Source organism: Acromyrmex echinatior, chromosome 16, assembly GCF_024713525.1.
Source record: "Acromyrmex echinatior isolate Ae372 chromosome 16, ASM2471352v2, whole genome shotgun sequence".
Classification (NCBI taxonomy): Eukaryota; Metazoa; Arthropoda; class Insecta; order Hymenoptera; family Formicidae; genus Acromyrmex; species Acromyrmex echinatior.
Genome location: NC_141867.1, coordinates 8041158 through 8055904, shown reverse-complemented (window position 1 = coordinate 8055904; position 14747 = coordinate 8041158). Strand labels below are relative to the sequence as shown.

General features: G+C 35.4%; 4 protein-coding genes across 4 annotated transcripts; 3 read left to right on the top strand and 1 right to left on the bottom strand.

The window, feature by feature from the left end:
* Positions 1 to 66: 66 nt before the first annotated feature.
* On the bottom strand, positions 67 to 4094 carry Spt (Spitting Image). Its single transcript, XM_011052588.2, has 12 exons — positions 3916 to 4094; positions 3524 to 3739; positions 3226 to 3426; positions 2968 to 3141; positions 2767 to 2891; positions 2195 to 2700; positions 1912 to 2114; positions 1640 to 1841; positions 1364 to 1555; positions 1152 to 1244; positions 790 to 1074; positions 67 to 729 (listed from the first exon to the last, which is right to left on the bottom strand). The coding sequence occupies exons 1-12, from the start codon at positions 3967 to 3969 to the stop codon at positions 410 to 412; spliced, it is 2571 nt and encodes an 856-aa protein (XP_011050890.2). The 5' UTR covers positions 3970 to 4094; the 3' UTR covers positions 67 to 409.
* A 62-nt stretch (positions 4095 to 4156) lies between these two features.
* Positions 4157 to 5651, top strand: LOC105143946 (MAD2L1-binding protein). The gene is made up of 2 exons (XM_011052557.2): positions 4157 to 4830; positions 4909 to 5651. The coding sequence occupies exons 1-2, from the start codon at positions 4421 to 4423 to the stop codon at positions 5267 to 5269; spliced, it is 771 nt and encodes a 256-aa protein (XP_011050859.1). The 5' UTR covers positions 4157 to 4420; the 3' UTR covers positions 5270 to 5651.
* A 376-nt stretch (positions 5652 to 6027) lies between these two features.
* On the top strand, positions 6028 to 7780 carry LOC105143947 (uncharacterized). The gene is made up of 2 exons (XM_011052558.2): positions 6028 to 6249; positions 6930 to 7780. The coding sequence occupies exons 1-2, from the start codon at positions 6028 to 6030 to the stop codon at positions 7530 to 7532; spliced, it is 825 nt and encodes a 274-aa protein (XP_011050860.1). The 3' UTR covers positions 7533 to 7780.
* A 952-nt stretch (positions 7781 to 8732) lies between these two features.
* Positions 8733 to 12830, top strand: H (transcriptional corepressor hairless). The gene is made up of 3 exons (XM_011052559.2): positions 8733 to 10315; positions 10531 to 11340; positions 11429 to 12830. Exons 1-3 carry the CDS (start codon positions 9970 to 9972, stop codon positions 11461 to 11463), a joined length of 1191 nt encoding a protein of 396 aa, XP_011050861.1. The 5' UTR covers positions 8733 to 9969; the 3' UTR covers positions 11464 to 12830.
* Positions 12831 to 14747: the final 1917 nt, after the last annotated feature.

Below are 14747 nucleotides of genomic sequence, written 5' to 3'. Positions count from 1 at the left end.
TTTCCTACCACATTTGAAAAGGAATAAACAGAAGAAAAAATTTTTTCAAATTTGTTTCAACTTTTTTTTATGTCGTGATAAAAATTCGGGATAAAATTTAACATTTACAATTGAAATTTAAACCTTATTAGTGTAATTATTATATAAAGATATGTGCAATCGATATTCTCATTTATAATTATATATATTGATGTAACCATCACCTTAAATACTATCAATTAAAAAATGCGTTAATACTTAGTTTAACATTAAAAAAATATAGGCTGGTTCATAGTCCTTTCTTATAATTAAGACGTTTTAAGTATAATCTTAAGATGTCAAACCAATAAGTCATATTAGCATCTTAAGATACCACTCAAGACGGTCTTAAAATAAAAACGAACTATAAATATCTGGCTATAGTCTTCCTTTATACCTCATGTTGCCCCGAGGTTGACTTTTGTATCTTATTGTCTGGAGATCGAACGCTACTGAGTTTTTGACGCGATTCCATGATTAAGGATGCATCACCGCCACCAGATATGGCACATTCACTCATCTTCTCCGTTATCGCGGATTTGCTCAAACTTTCCGTTTCTGGTCTAACAGTTTGACTTAGTTTTTCTACGATATTGAAAACCAATTCCTTGTTTACACTTCCCGAAGATACGTTTTCTACTTTTGAGAATTGGCATGAAGAGAACGTTGCATTTTCCGACGTGGACGATGAAGTTATCTTTTCTAAAGCAGCTGAAATGGTTTCCAATGTAATTACAATTCTTATTTAGATGGTCTCTTCAAATATATTACCTGTTAAATCCATGCTCTCTTCGGCTATATCAAAATCGACGTGAATGCTGAAGCTATCTCTGCTAAAAAGATGTTGTCTAATGCTAGATAGATTCCTAAGGGACATCTCATTTTTAACGGCTACCTCTGTTACATTTTTGTTTTTATGCGGTGTATACATGATGGAGTGCTCGCTGCGCAATGTACGGCCGTTCTTTATGTAAGGTATCAAATACGACAGATCCGACGGTTTCTGTACTGTACTGTTTGCCGGTTGAATGGACACCTGTGATTTATGCGTTTTTACTAAAACACAGATAAGACTTGACGTTAATTTGAAAAAGTATAAGCAACATATACGAAGAATAGAAATTCTCACAAACCTGTATAGGGTGTTCTAATATAAACTAGACTATTTTCATCGCGCGGCAAACCATAAATTGTGGATGGAAAGTTCATGGCATTTGATATGCTACCTGTAATATACGCATAATTTCATTAGCTTAATAGTTTTCCTTGATAGTGTATTAGCGTCTATTTGCATAGTATATTACAAAGTGAAGCGTTTTAGTAAACATCATTGAACATTATGTACCATGAATGGAATCTCCTTGACCTCTCACAGTTTTTTCATGCGTTGTATTGTTCATAATTGTAGCTAAAGCAGACTGTAATCTTTGAACAACATTCAATATTAATTCACATCGTTTTATTACTCGCAATTGTTGAGGCTCCGTTGCATTCTCCACCAGAAGAGTTTTGGCAGCGGTGTTGGCTTCAAATATAGCTATAATAAAGAGTATGTGCACAATATGCACTAGCAAACTACATATATTATATATTTTAATTGTAATAATACAGAATCAGTTACCTGCTTTCAATTCTCTTGTCATCATTATCGTTTGACGATCAATGTTTTCAGTGCCAATATCATTTACAATTGCTGTGACTTGACTAGACAAAGCTGAAGCACGCTGAACAATACCTTGCACTTGAAGTTGTGTTACTGGCTCTCTGTTATCCAGACAATCTGAGATTGCCGTTATACGTTCTTGAAGACTATCCATAACTACCTGAGTATAAAAAATATATTCAAGTACACTCTTAAAATTCTTATAATCTTTTATAATTCATTATATTTACTTGACAGAAAGCAGCCGAGTTTATAATGAGATTTACAGCATTCTGAAACTTATTCATCTCTAATTGCCATTGCATAGTCAACAGTTTAACACTCGAACGCATTTCTTTGTTATCTGGATGTAAATAGAAGGAAATTATGGCAGAAATTAATTCAGTTTCTAAGGATTCGAATCCTGCGAGACAATTACGAATTTTGTTATTGCCTGAAATAATCAAATTTACATGAGATGTTTTCTATTGTTTAAAAAGAATGTTAAAAAATTTATGAAGAAGAGCAACTTACGGTTCTTGTCTTTGCAACAAGCGATCGCAAATATTCCAATTTGCATAGTTTGATCAAAGAATTGATCAAAATCTTCTATGAGATCATTTAAATCACTTTTCGATCTTCTTTTCGCGCTTAAAGAATTTCCGCATGTCATAACGAGTTTTTTCAAAGTAATGTAAGGATTGCTGAATACTTCCATTGCGAGCGTTAGTACCGCTATATTAACTTTACGTTCCAAACGATAAAGAGCGTCGGTCAAAGTATGCATGAACAAATTATTTAACGCCGGATCTGGAGTTTCCGAGAGTAATTGCTGCTTTAATTTCTCGTACTCCAACACTATGGATTGACATGAACCAGTTATGGCTTTAAAATTATATGGCTGACACACTTGGGTAATTGCCATAGCATGAGAGAATACGTCCTCCAGTCTCAACCACAGTTCCGTGGTACATTCAGATAGCTGCTGTTCATGCGTTTTACTCGGTATTTCTAATATAACGTCTAATGCCAAATCCATTCTACAAGTATATCAGAATTATTTGTGTAAATGCAATATTAAGTATAAGAAGTATTTATTTTCTCACCTGTAAACAAAATGATTCTCCCTTTCGCAAGTTTCCTTTTCCAGCGATGGATTTGAGTCATTCATCAAGTTCAATATCATCTCACAACAAGTACATATTCTTTCACAAACATATTTCTTGCAAGCCTGTACATATTCAATGTAAATATAGAAGGAGCTTAAATCATGCACAGAAATAAATGTAAAATATATAGTTTATTACATAAATTGGTGCATTTAACTGATGCTGTTCCTGAGCCAGTTGTACTAGCATTTCAAATGATGTGCATAATTGAGAAGTATATAAAGCTAGATTCTGCGATAGAAAAGCAGACGCTAAACTTTTTCTGTAATTCTGTAGTGGTTCGAGTATCTCTAATATCGAAGTGCCTAATTCCTAGTTTAAAAGCACAAAGGAAATTATATAATATTCACATTAAAAGATTTCAATACACATTTCAATTTTTTATCTCATTGTTACCTTTATATTTTGAAGATCCTCAATCTCGTTTGCTGTGCTCATCTCTTTAACATAATCCAGACAATCCTGAAATCTCTGCTTCAATGGCAAGCATTCTAAATCTTCCAATACTCGTAAAGCTGATGTAAAATTATTAAGCAATGATTCCGTCTTATGTCTGGCTGCATTGCTATCAATATTATCGCATTTAATATCCTTAATCTAAAAAAGATAATAAGAAACAAAGGAAAACAAATGAAACTCATTTAATAGGAATAAAAAACAATATCAAATATTAAAAGATTCTTTTGTAGCTTACAAGCTCATCAATATTTTTCAATAGAGAAGTATATTTCAAATTTGTTACTGTATCAGCAAATTTTACATTTGCTTCTTCACAGTCGCAATTATCATCGCCTAAATTATTGAATCTCTGAGTTAAAAAATGCAATTGTTCATGGAGTAATGATTTCGTAACCAAAATTTCTGATGGATTAATAGAAACAGTGATCAGCAATAAATATAATTTGTTAATCTGAAAATAAAATAAGAAGTAATTGTGACTTTCGTTCTCAAGCAATAAGTTAACTGCAGTCTCAATTTTTATATTTTGTAACGTAGAGTCTACGTTTAGAGTCTATGTATTTTTCATAGCTGGCTTTGTTAAACGCACAACTACTAAATCGATCGAAAATTAACAAATTTGATTACTTGCTGCTCCAAAAGCTCCAGCAGCTTTCTCGTTTGTCTTGTCTTCAATTCCATCGTAAAATTTTATTTTTCAATTCTCACAGCTTTTTAAAACTTCAAAATTCATGCGTCTCAACGGCGAAATGTAAATAAAGTGAATTTAGTAACTAACCAGGCATGGCAACCAACATTTGGCGCTAATATCACAGGAAATATCTGTTCCTTATGCACTCAGCTACGCTTTCTGCACCTAAAATGATAGGGGTCTAATTTGCATTAGAGAAAAAGAGAAAAAGGACGAAAAAAAGGACAAAAAATTCAAAGAACGGAATCTGGATTAGCTCAATTACCCCTAACCTAACCTTTTTTTTTTTAATATAACCTAACTGACGAGACGCGCGAAAGAATCGCGTGAATGCAGTGCAAATTTCTCTGACGAACATTTATCTTTCTTCTTTTTTTTGGCGGACAGAGCTTTCAAAATAAAATCTCCACAGGTTCTGCTTCTAGTTTATTACATTTTAAAATGTTCTCCAGAGACAGAAAAGGCGAAATGGAGATTGATGTGATGTTGGACGAACCATGGACCAGTGATTCGTGCACAAAAGTTGTGATGGAGCTCATAAAATATATTTTGTATCAAAAGCAGCAGATACCCTTAACGTACGAGGCATTAGAAAGGTTCCAGAATACAACAGATAGGAACGCAGTCTCCTTCAAAGCTCTGTCGAGCACGCTAAAGAACGTTGAGGATCATTTGTCCTCGCAATTCTTTCTCAAGGGTTGCGATATGAAGGAAGTTGCCATAATACTTGGCGCTACGATACTATCGCCAAAGTTTTACATTGGCATAGATCTTCCCTCGTATGTTCTCAACAGCAAGCAACACAAAGAGTATCAACATTCCTCCAGAAAACCGCTTTTGAAACTTATGAGGTTAATAAAAAAAAAAAAATGATAGAACATGCTCATGAATTTATATCGAAACACTTATACAGATTATTGTATTTCTAGGTCTATGTTTGAATGTGATGAGTTTCAGAAGGCTATGAATGCTCCTTTAAACATAACGAACATGTTTATCATGCTGAAGAAGAGTGATAATAATTTAGTATCCGATTTCTTTTTACCTAAACCGCAATATGTGCCGCCTGTACAAACAGCAGGTTGCTTCAAGATTAAATTATGTCAGAGTGACCAAGTAGAGATGCAGTGCAACTGTAGGACACTTGTTAAAGTGTATCATGACTCGTGTAAGACTTATTTAGAGAACGAAGATGATGTGCAATATACTCAGTATAATAATTCTACTCAGTCTTCCTATCGATGGTATCAATCAAAACAGATTATAAAAGGATTTAAATTTTATTTGTGACCATAACTTTATGGCATGACGTAGCAGAAATTTTTATAGATTAGAATGATCAATTTTTTCTCTGATGTTATAAATAGATTTATATTATGCATATTCATTATTATGTAATTATGGTTAACAAAACAATATTAACTATTGATAAGTATATTTTTACTGCTGATATTACATTGATGTCAGTATGACTTGACAAATGTCTTAAGGTCACATGATAGAAATTTCCAGTCATTATCAAAGAGAGCAAGATATTTTTTTTATCAACATACCACAAACATGATAAGTCTTATAATACAAAATTATGTATTAAAAGTTGCAGTATAAAATTATGTAGTAATAGATTTTTTGATTAATAGATAATTATAATTAAATGGTAAAATAAGAATAATATTGCCAATTTATTATAGGAAAAATTTTGTAATTACTATGGATATTTTATTTTGTAATTATGTTAAATATTTTTTTCCTTATCGAGCTGTTTTATTTAACAATTAATTGTTACATCACTAATCTCTTTTATAAATTTCGCAATTATTAAGATATCTTATAAAGAAAGAAGATATCTTATAAGAAATGTATATGATGTTTAGGTAACGATGATTATACATAAATGCATATCATGTACAGATAATCCCTCCCAAAGAAACATTTTTAGGGTAGGGCAAACTATATATTAATCGTCACGAAATGCAACATTACATTATTTAACTCTGAAAGAGAGAGAGATTATTAACATTTCGTATAAGAAAGTTTCGCAATTGAAAATGGTCGCTTTGAAATTTTTAACGCCGGAACAGAAGCAATTTTGGGAGGATAATGGTTACATCAAGTTGAATATATTTTCTACGAAGGAAATAAACGAAATATCAGATGCCTATACTGAATTATTTGAAAGAAAATTTCACGAAAATGTTGAGGGTTTGGAGTCAAGATGGACCGGACAAGATATGAAGAAATTGGCTGGAAGCATCGCTGATGATTATACTGTAAGTGAACTTATTACAATCATTCTGTAAAACTTGATTTATTATAGACAATTATTTGTAAATTAGAATTACATATATACATATATACAGGATGTCTCACAACTATTGCATTTCCTCTTAAGAACTTGAGGACGAAAATTTTAAGACGAAAATCCTAATACAAGAATGTTGAGGCTATAATAGTTTTTAAAAATTAATTGGTTAAAAATAGTGTTTAATTCGAAAATTATTATAACCTCGATATTTTCATATTAGGATTTTCATCTTAGAATGTTCAAAAGAATAGAAATAATAATAGAGACTCTAAAAGTAAAATGGTTTTTTACTTATAAGCATTTAAAGCTTATAATTCAAAAAATGATTATAGTCTCGACATTTTCGTATTAGAATTTTCATCTCAAAATTATCTCAAGAATATTACCTTAAGAGGAAATGCGGTAGTTGTGAGATAACTATATATATACAAGATTTTTAAAAATGCACTTGAATTTCTCTGAAATTGAAAATTAAATACGATATATTGAACCTGTTTAACAAAAAAAAAATTGACCTATATTTGACCTTAATGCTTCTCCAATCAAAATTACATGATTTCAGATAAATTTAAGTGCATTGATTAAAACACCGTGTATATTATATTATATTATATTATATTGTACATATTCTCATTTATACATCAGATAAAATCTATTCACAATTTGCAAATGCACAACGACGTTTTTACTCGGACCATAACGCATCCGAAATTATTGGACGCCCTTGAGGATATTATGGGCACCGAGGATATAATGTTGCATCATACCAAGGCGCACTTAAAACCGCCAGAGAAAGGATCACCTTACTTGATGCATCAAGACTATCCTTATTTTCCTCACAAGAAACATACTATGCTGGCTGTATTTCTACATTTGGACGATACAACGTCGGAAAATGGTGGTTTGGCGATATATCCCGGCAGTCATAAACTGGGACCGTTGAAGGAGATTAAAAAGACCGATGACTGGGGTGATCCTATTTACTATGTCGATCCTCAGGAATATCCTTTGTCCAAAGCTACTCCCATATCTGCCAAAAAGGGTGAAGTTGTCTTCTTCTCTTACCTAACACTTCATGGTTCGTATCTGAACTTGTCTAATAGAACTCGACGCATGTTTCTCATACAAGTGAGAGCTGCCGATGATGAACCGATCCAGGACGTGCACAATTCTCCTTGTCAAGGCTTGATGCTTCGCGGTAAAAATATTTACAAAGACGCATTGATGACCAACAGATATAAACATTAAGCGAATATATAAATATTTACTTTTCAATCTGATTGAATGAATGAAGAATATTTTTAACTAAATTTTAATATGTATAAGATTGTACATTCAATTATTTTTCTATTCAACGATTTTCCTATTGCTATATCCTTCCTTGTTTTCTGAAACTTCATTTTAATCTCACTGAATCTCAAAGATTTTTCTGAAATCATTGACTAATGTATATATCAAATTATTTTAATAAAGTATCTCTATCTTTAACACATAAACTACATTGCACTCACCCATTGCAATATAAAGCACTTCCTTCAAAAGTAATTAATACATGTAATTGTCACGCTCTCTTGTATTTTGCCACTAAAGTGGAAGTATTGTCAAATGTTTTGTATTTCTTTCCATTTTACACGTTACGTATAATATCACAACTGCGAGGAAAAAATTAAAGAGCAGCGTGAGAGACGATTTTCGATGAAAGTCCATGTAAATATTGATTGTTTTCAGTTTTTTCAGATATTTTTTTAACAAATACATAGTTGTGTCTATTTTTATTGTTATTGTTATTTGCATTGTGACGCTTTTTTCATACATGGAGAACAATTAAACGCTTTTGCAAGAGAAAAAAAAAGACTGAGTTAAAATCTGCAGTGATTTAGCAACAATATTGTTCACGTTATTTAATTGAACGGTGACATAGAGAATGTTTGTTCCGGATAGCGAATAAGAATATATAACTTGCCCAACAAGAGAAAAATATATATTTTACTGAAGAATACAAATAGAGATTGCGAAAAAATAAATACAGAGATACATCCATAATATATCGAATAACGACGAATGTATAGACAATAAAGGAAAAAAAAAAGAAAGGAGGAGCTTGTTATTGAATTGCGATCGTAATACGAATTTCGCGCGCGTTCCTATTCACATCGCGAGACAGAAGTTAGACAAATAGAACGAGTGGAATATTCCGCGATTTTACGTGAACGAGGCGAAACGCGAGCATTTCGGCAAAGTGGGAGGGAGAGAAGGAGCGGAAGGGAGAGATAGAAAAAGCTCGCGGATGTAATTTTTATCGAGGCAGACGCCACAATTTCGCGAGGGGGAAACGAAAATCTTCAACGCGCTCGAACGCGTCGCGTTTCTCGCGAATCTCGAGGTCGAAATCGCGAAAATGCGAAAAGTAGAAGGGGAACATGGACGTGAGGAACGCGCGGAAGGTGAACCGCCATCGCCACTAGTGTTGTCGACGAGAAGGGTCGACACCGTCGACTCAAGGAGGTGATCGGAGTACGTCCACGCTCTTTTTTTCTCCCCTCCTCCCCCTCCCCCTCCCCCCGCGGACGGCACGGGGGCCGAGAGGATCGCTGATCGCGCGAGCTGGAAACGGACGGCTGGACGGCTGATGTTCTGCGACTCGCGTGCTCGACGCTCGTAGATACCGTAGCACGGGGGAGCCGTGCCGGTGACGGACGCGCGGACTGCTGCCGCGGGGTGTAGTGAAACACATGTGTCGCGGCCGTGCGGTGTTTTCCACCGCCGCGGACTGCTGCCCGTCGCCGTACCGTCCCGCAGGCTGTGCGAGGTCTCGGGCACGCGGACCGCGGGAGTTCGGAGCGCCCATTTCCCGCTGTTCTGAAGCAGACGCCGCGGTTCACCAGGAGGATGCGCCGCGTTCCGGCGGCGGCCGAGGAGTAGCCAGCAGAAGCGGAAGGCGGTAGTGCGTGCGTGGGTGGGTGGGTGTCTGGCGACCGCCAACATTCATGCACACGGGATTTCTCCCGTTGTGTGCACCCCGTGAATGCGAGCCGTCGTCGCGGTTGAACTGATACCAATCGCGCCGCCCGACGTGGTATCGGCACACCCGGAGTAACCCGGTGTCGATCGCCCCGCTGCACGCGCACGTTGTATTCAACGAGTGGAAGAAAAAAAAATAAGATATGTCGCCCCTCCGTCTGGAGCGTCGTTGACGATGTTACTCGCGCGCTGTTGACTCCACTGGGACGATGACACCACGACCGAGCCAGCGACAGATCAACCTGGAGAACGATCACGCACTTCTGCCTTCTGTGTGCCTCGCCAAGAAATAAACGGGGACGACCGAGCCAAACCTGTGTGTCTGTCAGCCATCATGATCGCCCGCGAGTCATGACTTCTGTGCTCCACAATTTCTGACGTCCCGCCCAAGTGGCATGAGTTTGTTCCGCTTGTCCACGTGACACACGTGCCTCAGACTTTTTGTAAATTGTCAGGTCTTCATTTTGTTGTCGTTGGAGGGCAGAGAAAGGAGATTTCCGGAGTACGAGGATGTTCCTCGCCACTGAGTCCAAACGCTGCGACGTTTCAGGTTTAACTATCTGAGAGAAAGTCAACAAGTTCTGTTATCCTGTTGCGTCACACGTTGGAAAGTCCAAGTATGAGAGGTCCAGCGGAGGAAAATGGATATCGGTAAAGTATCAGCATGCGCGAAAAGTCAGCAGAATGTCATGCTCACGCAGGTCACGTGAGGGGCACGACAGAGATGTGCTCGCGTGATCCACCTACATTGCACCCGACCCTCGCCAAGGCAAATGGTAAAAATTCAAGTCCCCAGCCAGCTCATCATACCGAGGCACAACGCATCGACAGCAATCTGCTGCCAACTCCTGGAGGTCGCTTGAAATTCTTCAAAGATGGAAAGTTCATTCTGGAACTGTCTCATCGCAGGGACGGAGAAAAGACTACGTGGTTTCCCGTGCCAAAGAAAACCTTTTGGCCACCCGCTAGCACCATCCCGAATCGACAGGAGAGCTCTACTTCCCTCAGTGGTGGGTCAAAGGAAGCATTGATGCATATTATACAGTTTTTTTTTATATTTTACTACTTTTCACATATATTTATTATATTTTCAAAAATAGATTTGTTTATGTCATTGTTTCTCACATCTTTTTACTCTGATTTGCATTATTGTTGTAAAAAATATAGGCAATACAATCAATCCAGATAAGTCATACATGACATATACTCTGCATTCTGTTCTCAGTTTCCGATGACAATTCGTCGGTCCAATCCAGTCCTTGGCAGAGAGATCACTGCTGGAAGCAGACTCATCCCCGACGCAGGATAACCACGGAATTTAATTTTTATTATCGTCGAAATCCGAAGACTCGTTTGTGCGCGCATCTTCGCTTGATAGCGAGAAAACGCAGACGCCCATTAGATTCCACGACTGTGGTCTCAGTTCCGGAATCAACGGTTAATTCGACGAGATTGTCACGGAAATTGAATGGTACGTCGTCATCGGGCAAGGTTCTTAGTCTGATCATCGATAAATTGGCGCGCCTGCTGGATCCTAACGTCGTATCACCTCGCAAACGTATACTGCGAGAACTAGAGAGAGTCTCGCTGGAGGATCAGGCGTCTAAGAGACGGGCCACTCCACAGCCGGTTTGCACAACGAGTACGCCGCCGACTCCCTCTTCGAAGCAAGTGTCATCATACAGTATAACGAGTATCCTGGGGGAGGACAAACCGAGTCCCGAACCGGGTTTCTTGAGGACATTGTTGAAGCCGGACGACCGGCAGCCTGTGAAATACTCATCGACTAACGCCTATCCGAGGGTACGAATCGATCCTTACATCGGATCCAGCAATACATCCGTTCATCATCCGCTCTACGGGATACCAATGTTGCCACCTGGACCGTACAGAGCGGCGCCTTTATGGATGGCGCCTCATTATCCGTCTCCCGTCCACTATCCGCCTCCTATGCAATTATACGCATCGCCGCATTCTCATCCGTTGTCCCCACATTACAAAGACTACAGGGAACAAACTCTCACACCTCCTTCAGGTATGTTCATTTATGTATCATAAACAAAATAAATATCGGGACAATTAGGTCATTCGAAAATGTTTATGATTCTGTTTTTCGTTTGCAGATATGCCTCTGAATCTGTCGAAGCATGCGGGTTGAATCTCAGGATCCCAATAGAGTTGGTGCCTTACGAGTGGACAAAACACTACGCAAACACTGCCCGTGCAACGACAATGCGATATATATTAGTATTTTTTTATTCATAAAACAATAGTATCTTAGTAAGTAGAGAAAAAGAAAGAGAGAGAGAGACAGAGAGCGAGAGAGAGAGAGAGAGAGAGAGAGAGAGAGAGAGAGAGAGAGAGAGAGAAATACAGATACGATGAAGCCAGATAGTTGGATTTTGGGAGAGCTATACTTGTACATACAAATGCATAAATTTTTGTCAATGGCGGCATAGGTATTTTATATTAATATTAAACACAAGATTCAAAAAGAAAAAGTCATGAGTGGTAATATACAAAAAACGTTATGAATAAAAAATGCAATTATAAGTGTGTGTATACATATTACACATATTTTTATTATACGCGACCTGCAAGTAAAGCGAGTGAAAAGCTTTCTAGAAAAGAAAGAAAAAAAAATGAAAGAATCGATACACGCGATTTTTTTTTAAGACGATCATAAATCTTTATTAGTCAACGCGGGAATGTATTAGTAATCCAATGAGTCATTCGTATGTTTTTATTTTCGACATTACTACTCATATTTTGTATATCGCGATGGGTGAGCACACGTAAACCTGTGCACGAGCAGGTCTCATCCTGTACATCTCATTTATGCATTTTCCCGTTATTCTTATAACGTTACTATCATTATTATCATTAATGAAAAAAAAATGGTACATTATCTTAAAGGAATCGATAAGAAAGACATAGGATTATGTACAGAACAGATTATTGCCTCTATATCTTTAGCGCATTAATTATTCTTAAAAATAGAAATGCATAATAAATTTAGGCTCTAATAGAATATATCCACAATGGTATACAGTTATTTATATGATATTATATATAACGCAAAAAATACGAGAGAAAGGAGGGAGATAGAGAGAGGACACAAAATTACTTTGGTAACGACCGTGGGGTGTGCCTTACAGATAATTAACGAAATTCCATGAAAATTAAATTATAAACGTCTTGCGGATGTGTATTATTATAAAAGGAGGCACTATATATATTATGTATATAATAAATATATCTTTGTGTTATGTGTATTTTCATCAAATCGACATTTATTCGTTGCTCTATTTATTATTAGTCAGGCGCATCGAAAAACATTTTCATGAGAAAACAAGGCAAGCTCGCACAGGTTCTACAAACAAATGAGTAATTTTAATTGTTCAACGCGTACGCGATTCTCTTTAGCGATTCCGACAAAATGGAGAAGTATGTGACTGCGCATTAGCAATTGTATAGAAAAAGACTAATTTCGTAAATATAAATATTTCATATACTACGCACAAACATTATTTCATTCTCCATGATCTCTCTACAACCTGAAACCTAGAATATTCTCTTTTAGCAGTATTTATGCTTTTATTATACTGTTCAATGTTTCATAGAAGTTGTTTATTCAATTATACGTTATATACATTGTTATTTATATTACTCATACTTACAATTGCAACAATTACTCGAACAATTGATTCAATCGCTCCGTTATTTAAGCGGCAATAATATATATCTATTCATATTTTTTTTTTATAAAAGCGAATCACGATAGAACCTGGCATATTGCGGCGATTTAAAAAAAAAAATAAAAATAAACTAAATCTGGGCTAATGAGAATCAGCGCGAGCGAAGGTGCGCAATAAAATTTAACAAATATATTTGTTACTCCATACGAAGTGTTGATGTCATCTTTATTTAAAATCTTGAGAAATCTTAAATATTTCGATTCTCTTTGGAATCTTCATCAGCAATCTTCTTAATATTAGATTTCGCGTTCTTCTAATATTGATTAAGAAGATTGCTGATGAAGATTCTAAAGAGAGACGAAACGTTCAAGATTTCTCAAGATTTAAATAAAGATGACATAAACACTTCATACGGAATAACAAATTTATTAAAATTTTATTGCGTACCTCCGCTCGCGCTGACTCTCATTAGCCCAGATTTAATTTGTTTTTGTTATTTTAAAAAGAGAGAGTCCTTAATTAACATATTTATTTTTAAAAAATCTCATGACCTTTTATTTTAAATACTAAAGGTGGATTATCTTATTACAACAAACATTCACATTTTAAAATAAGGATCAATAAAATTTCTTTTTAAAAAGCCACTCTTTTTTAAATATTAATAAAAGCTTATTATTATTATATGTATAAAAAATTATTATATGTATAATATACTCGTATATGTATAATGTATATTCTTCAGTTGTTATATTATATTACAAAAACAAATAGAAAGAGAAGGATTTAATTTAACTATAAATTGTTAAATAAATAATGGATTAAAATGTATAGCTGTTCATTACATTACAATATAAAAGTATCTAGTAGTTAAAAGTGTGCAGGATTCCCGAAATCTAATGCTTGGAACAGGATGGGAAGATACGGATTGGGTTGGGACGTGATTCTGAAAATTTCAGGATTTCCGAAAAAATTTCAGGTTTCCCGAGAATCTTCAAGATATCTGATACTGTACGAAGAATCTTTTAACATTGTTTTACTATCAATCTATAATATCAGTATTTCTAATAATGGATTTTCTTCGAAATATACAATATTTTTACTTTTCTGTTCTTTATCTATGATAAAAGAGTCTGCTGTATGATTTGTAATAAAACGGAAAATTTTGTAAAACTCAATAATAGAAATAAAAAATCTAAAACTATGACCATATTCAACAAAACAGATACATTCTACATTCCGACATTTTTAAAAATCTCGAACATTCTGAGGAAATCCAAATATTCTCGAAAATCCTGAAATTTTAACAAGTTACAAAATCCCATCCCGATCTTGCACATTCCTACTAGTAATCTTTGATTGTTCACAGCGCCAATTTGCCGATTTAATATAAGATCTTATTCTGATTGGTTGATTCTACAATGAAAAAAATTCCAAGATTCCAGCCTCTGTGAATGGCTGTGATCAATCGCAACGTGATGAAAAAATAACAACTATGGCCGCTTAATTGAATATAAAATTAATTACATATATATTTAAGGATAATATAATAAAATTATATTTATATAATAATTATTTACATTTATATTAAAATTAATTATTTACAGGAAACCGAGAGAGATTTATATATTTTCATTTATATGGAAACAAATTTTTTTCATGCATTTTTTACATGTATCCAAAAATTATTATAAAGATACTACTCATATTTAATAAAAATAGAAATTTGAGAAATTTGAAAACTAGC

Coding starts and splice junctions, on each gene's coding strand:
- H (XM_011052559.2), top strand. CDS start 9,970: ATGCGCGAAAAGTCAGCAGAATGTCATGCTCACGCAGGTCACGTGAGG. Junction 10,316..10,530: donor GAGCTCTACTTCCCTCAGTG/GTGGGTCAAAGG, acceptor TTCTGTTCTCAG/TTTCCGATGACAATTCGTCG. Junction 11,341..11,428: donor AACTCTCACACCTCCTTCAG/GTATGTTCATTT, acceptor TTTCGTTTGCAG/ATATGCCTCTGAATCTGTCG.
- LOC105143946 (XM_011052557.2), top strand. CDS start 4,421: ATGTTCTCCAGAGACAGAAAAGGCGAAATGGAGATTGATGTGATGTTG. Junction 4,831..4,908: donor CCGCTTTTGAAACTTATGAG/GTTAATAAAAAA, acceptor TTGTATTTCTAG/GTCTATGTTTGAATGTGATG.
- LOC105143947 (XM_011052558.2), top strand. CDS start 6,028: ATGGTCGCTTTGAAATTTTTAACGCCGGAACAGAAGCAATTTTGGGAG. Junction 6,250..6,929: donor GCATCGCTGATGATTATACT/GTAAGTGAACTT, acceptor TTTATACATCAG/ATAAAATCTATTCACAATTT.
- Spt (XM_011052588.2), bottom strand. CDS start 3,969: ATGGAATTGAAGACAAGACAAACGAGAAAGCTGCTGGAGCTTTTGGAG. Junction 3,142..3,225: donor AGGATCTTCAAAATATAAAG/GTAACAATGAGA, acceptor CTTTTAAACTAG/GAATTAGGCACTTCGATATT. Junction 1,245..1,363: donor TCAAGGAGATTCCATTCATG/GTACATAATGTT, acceptor CGTATATTACAG/GTAGCATATCAAATGCCATG.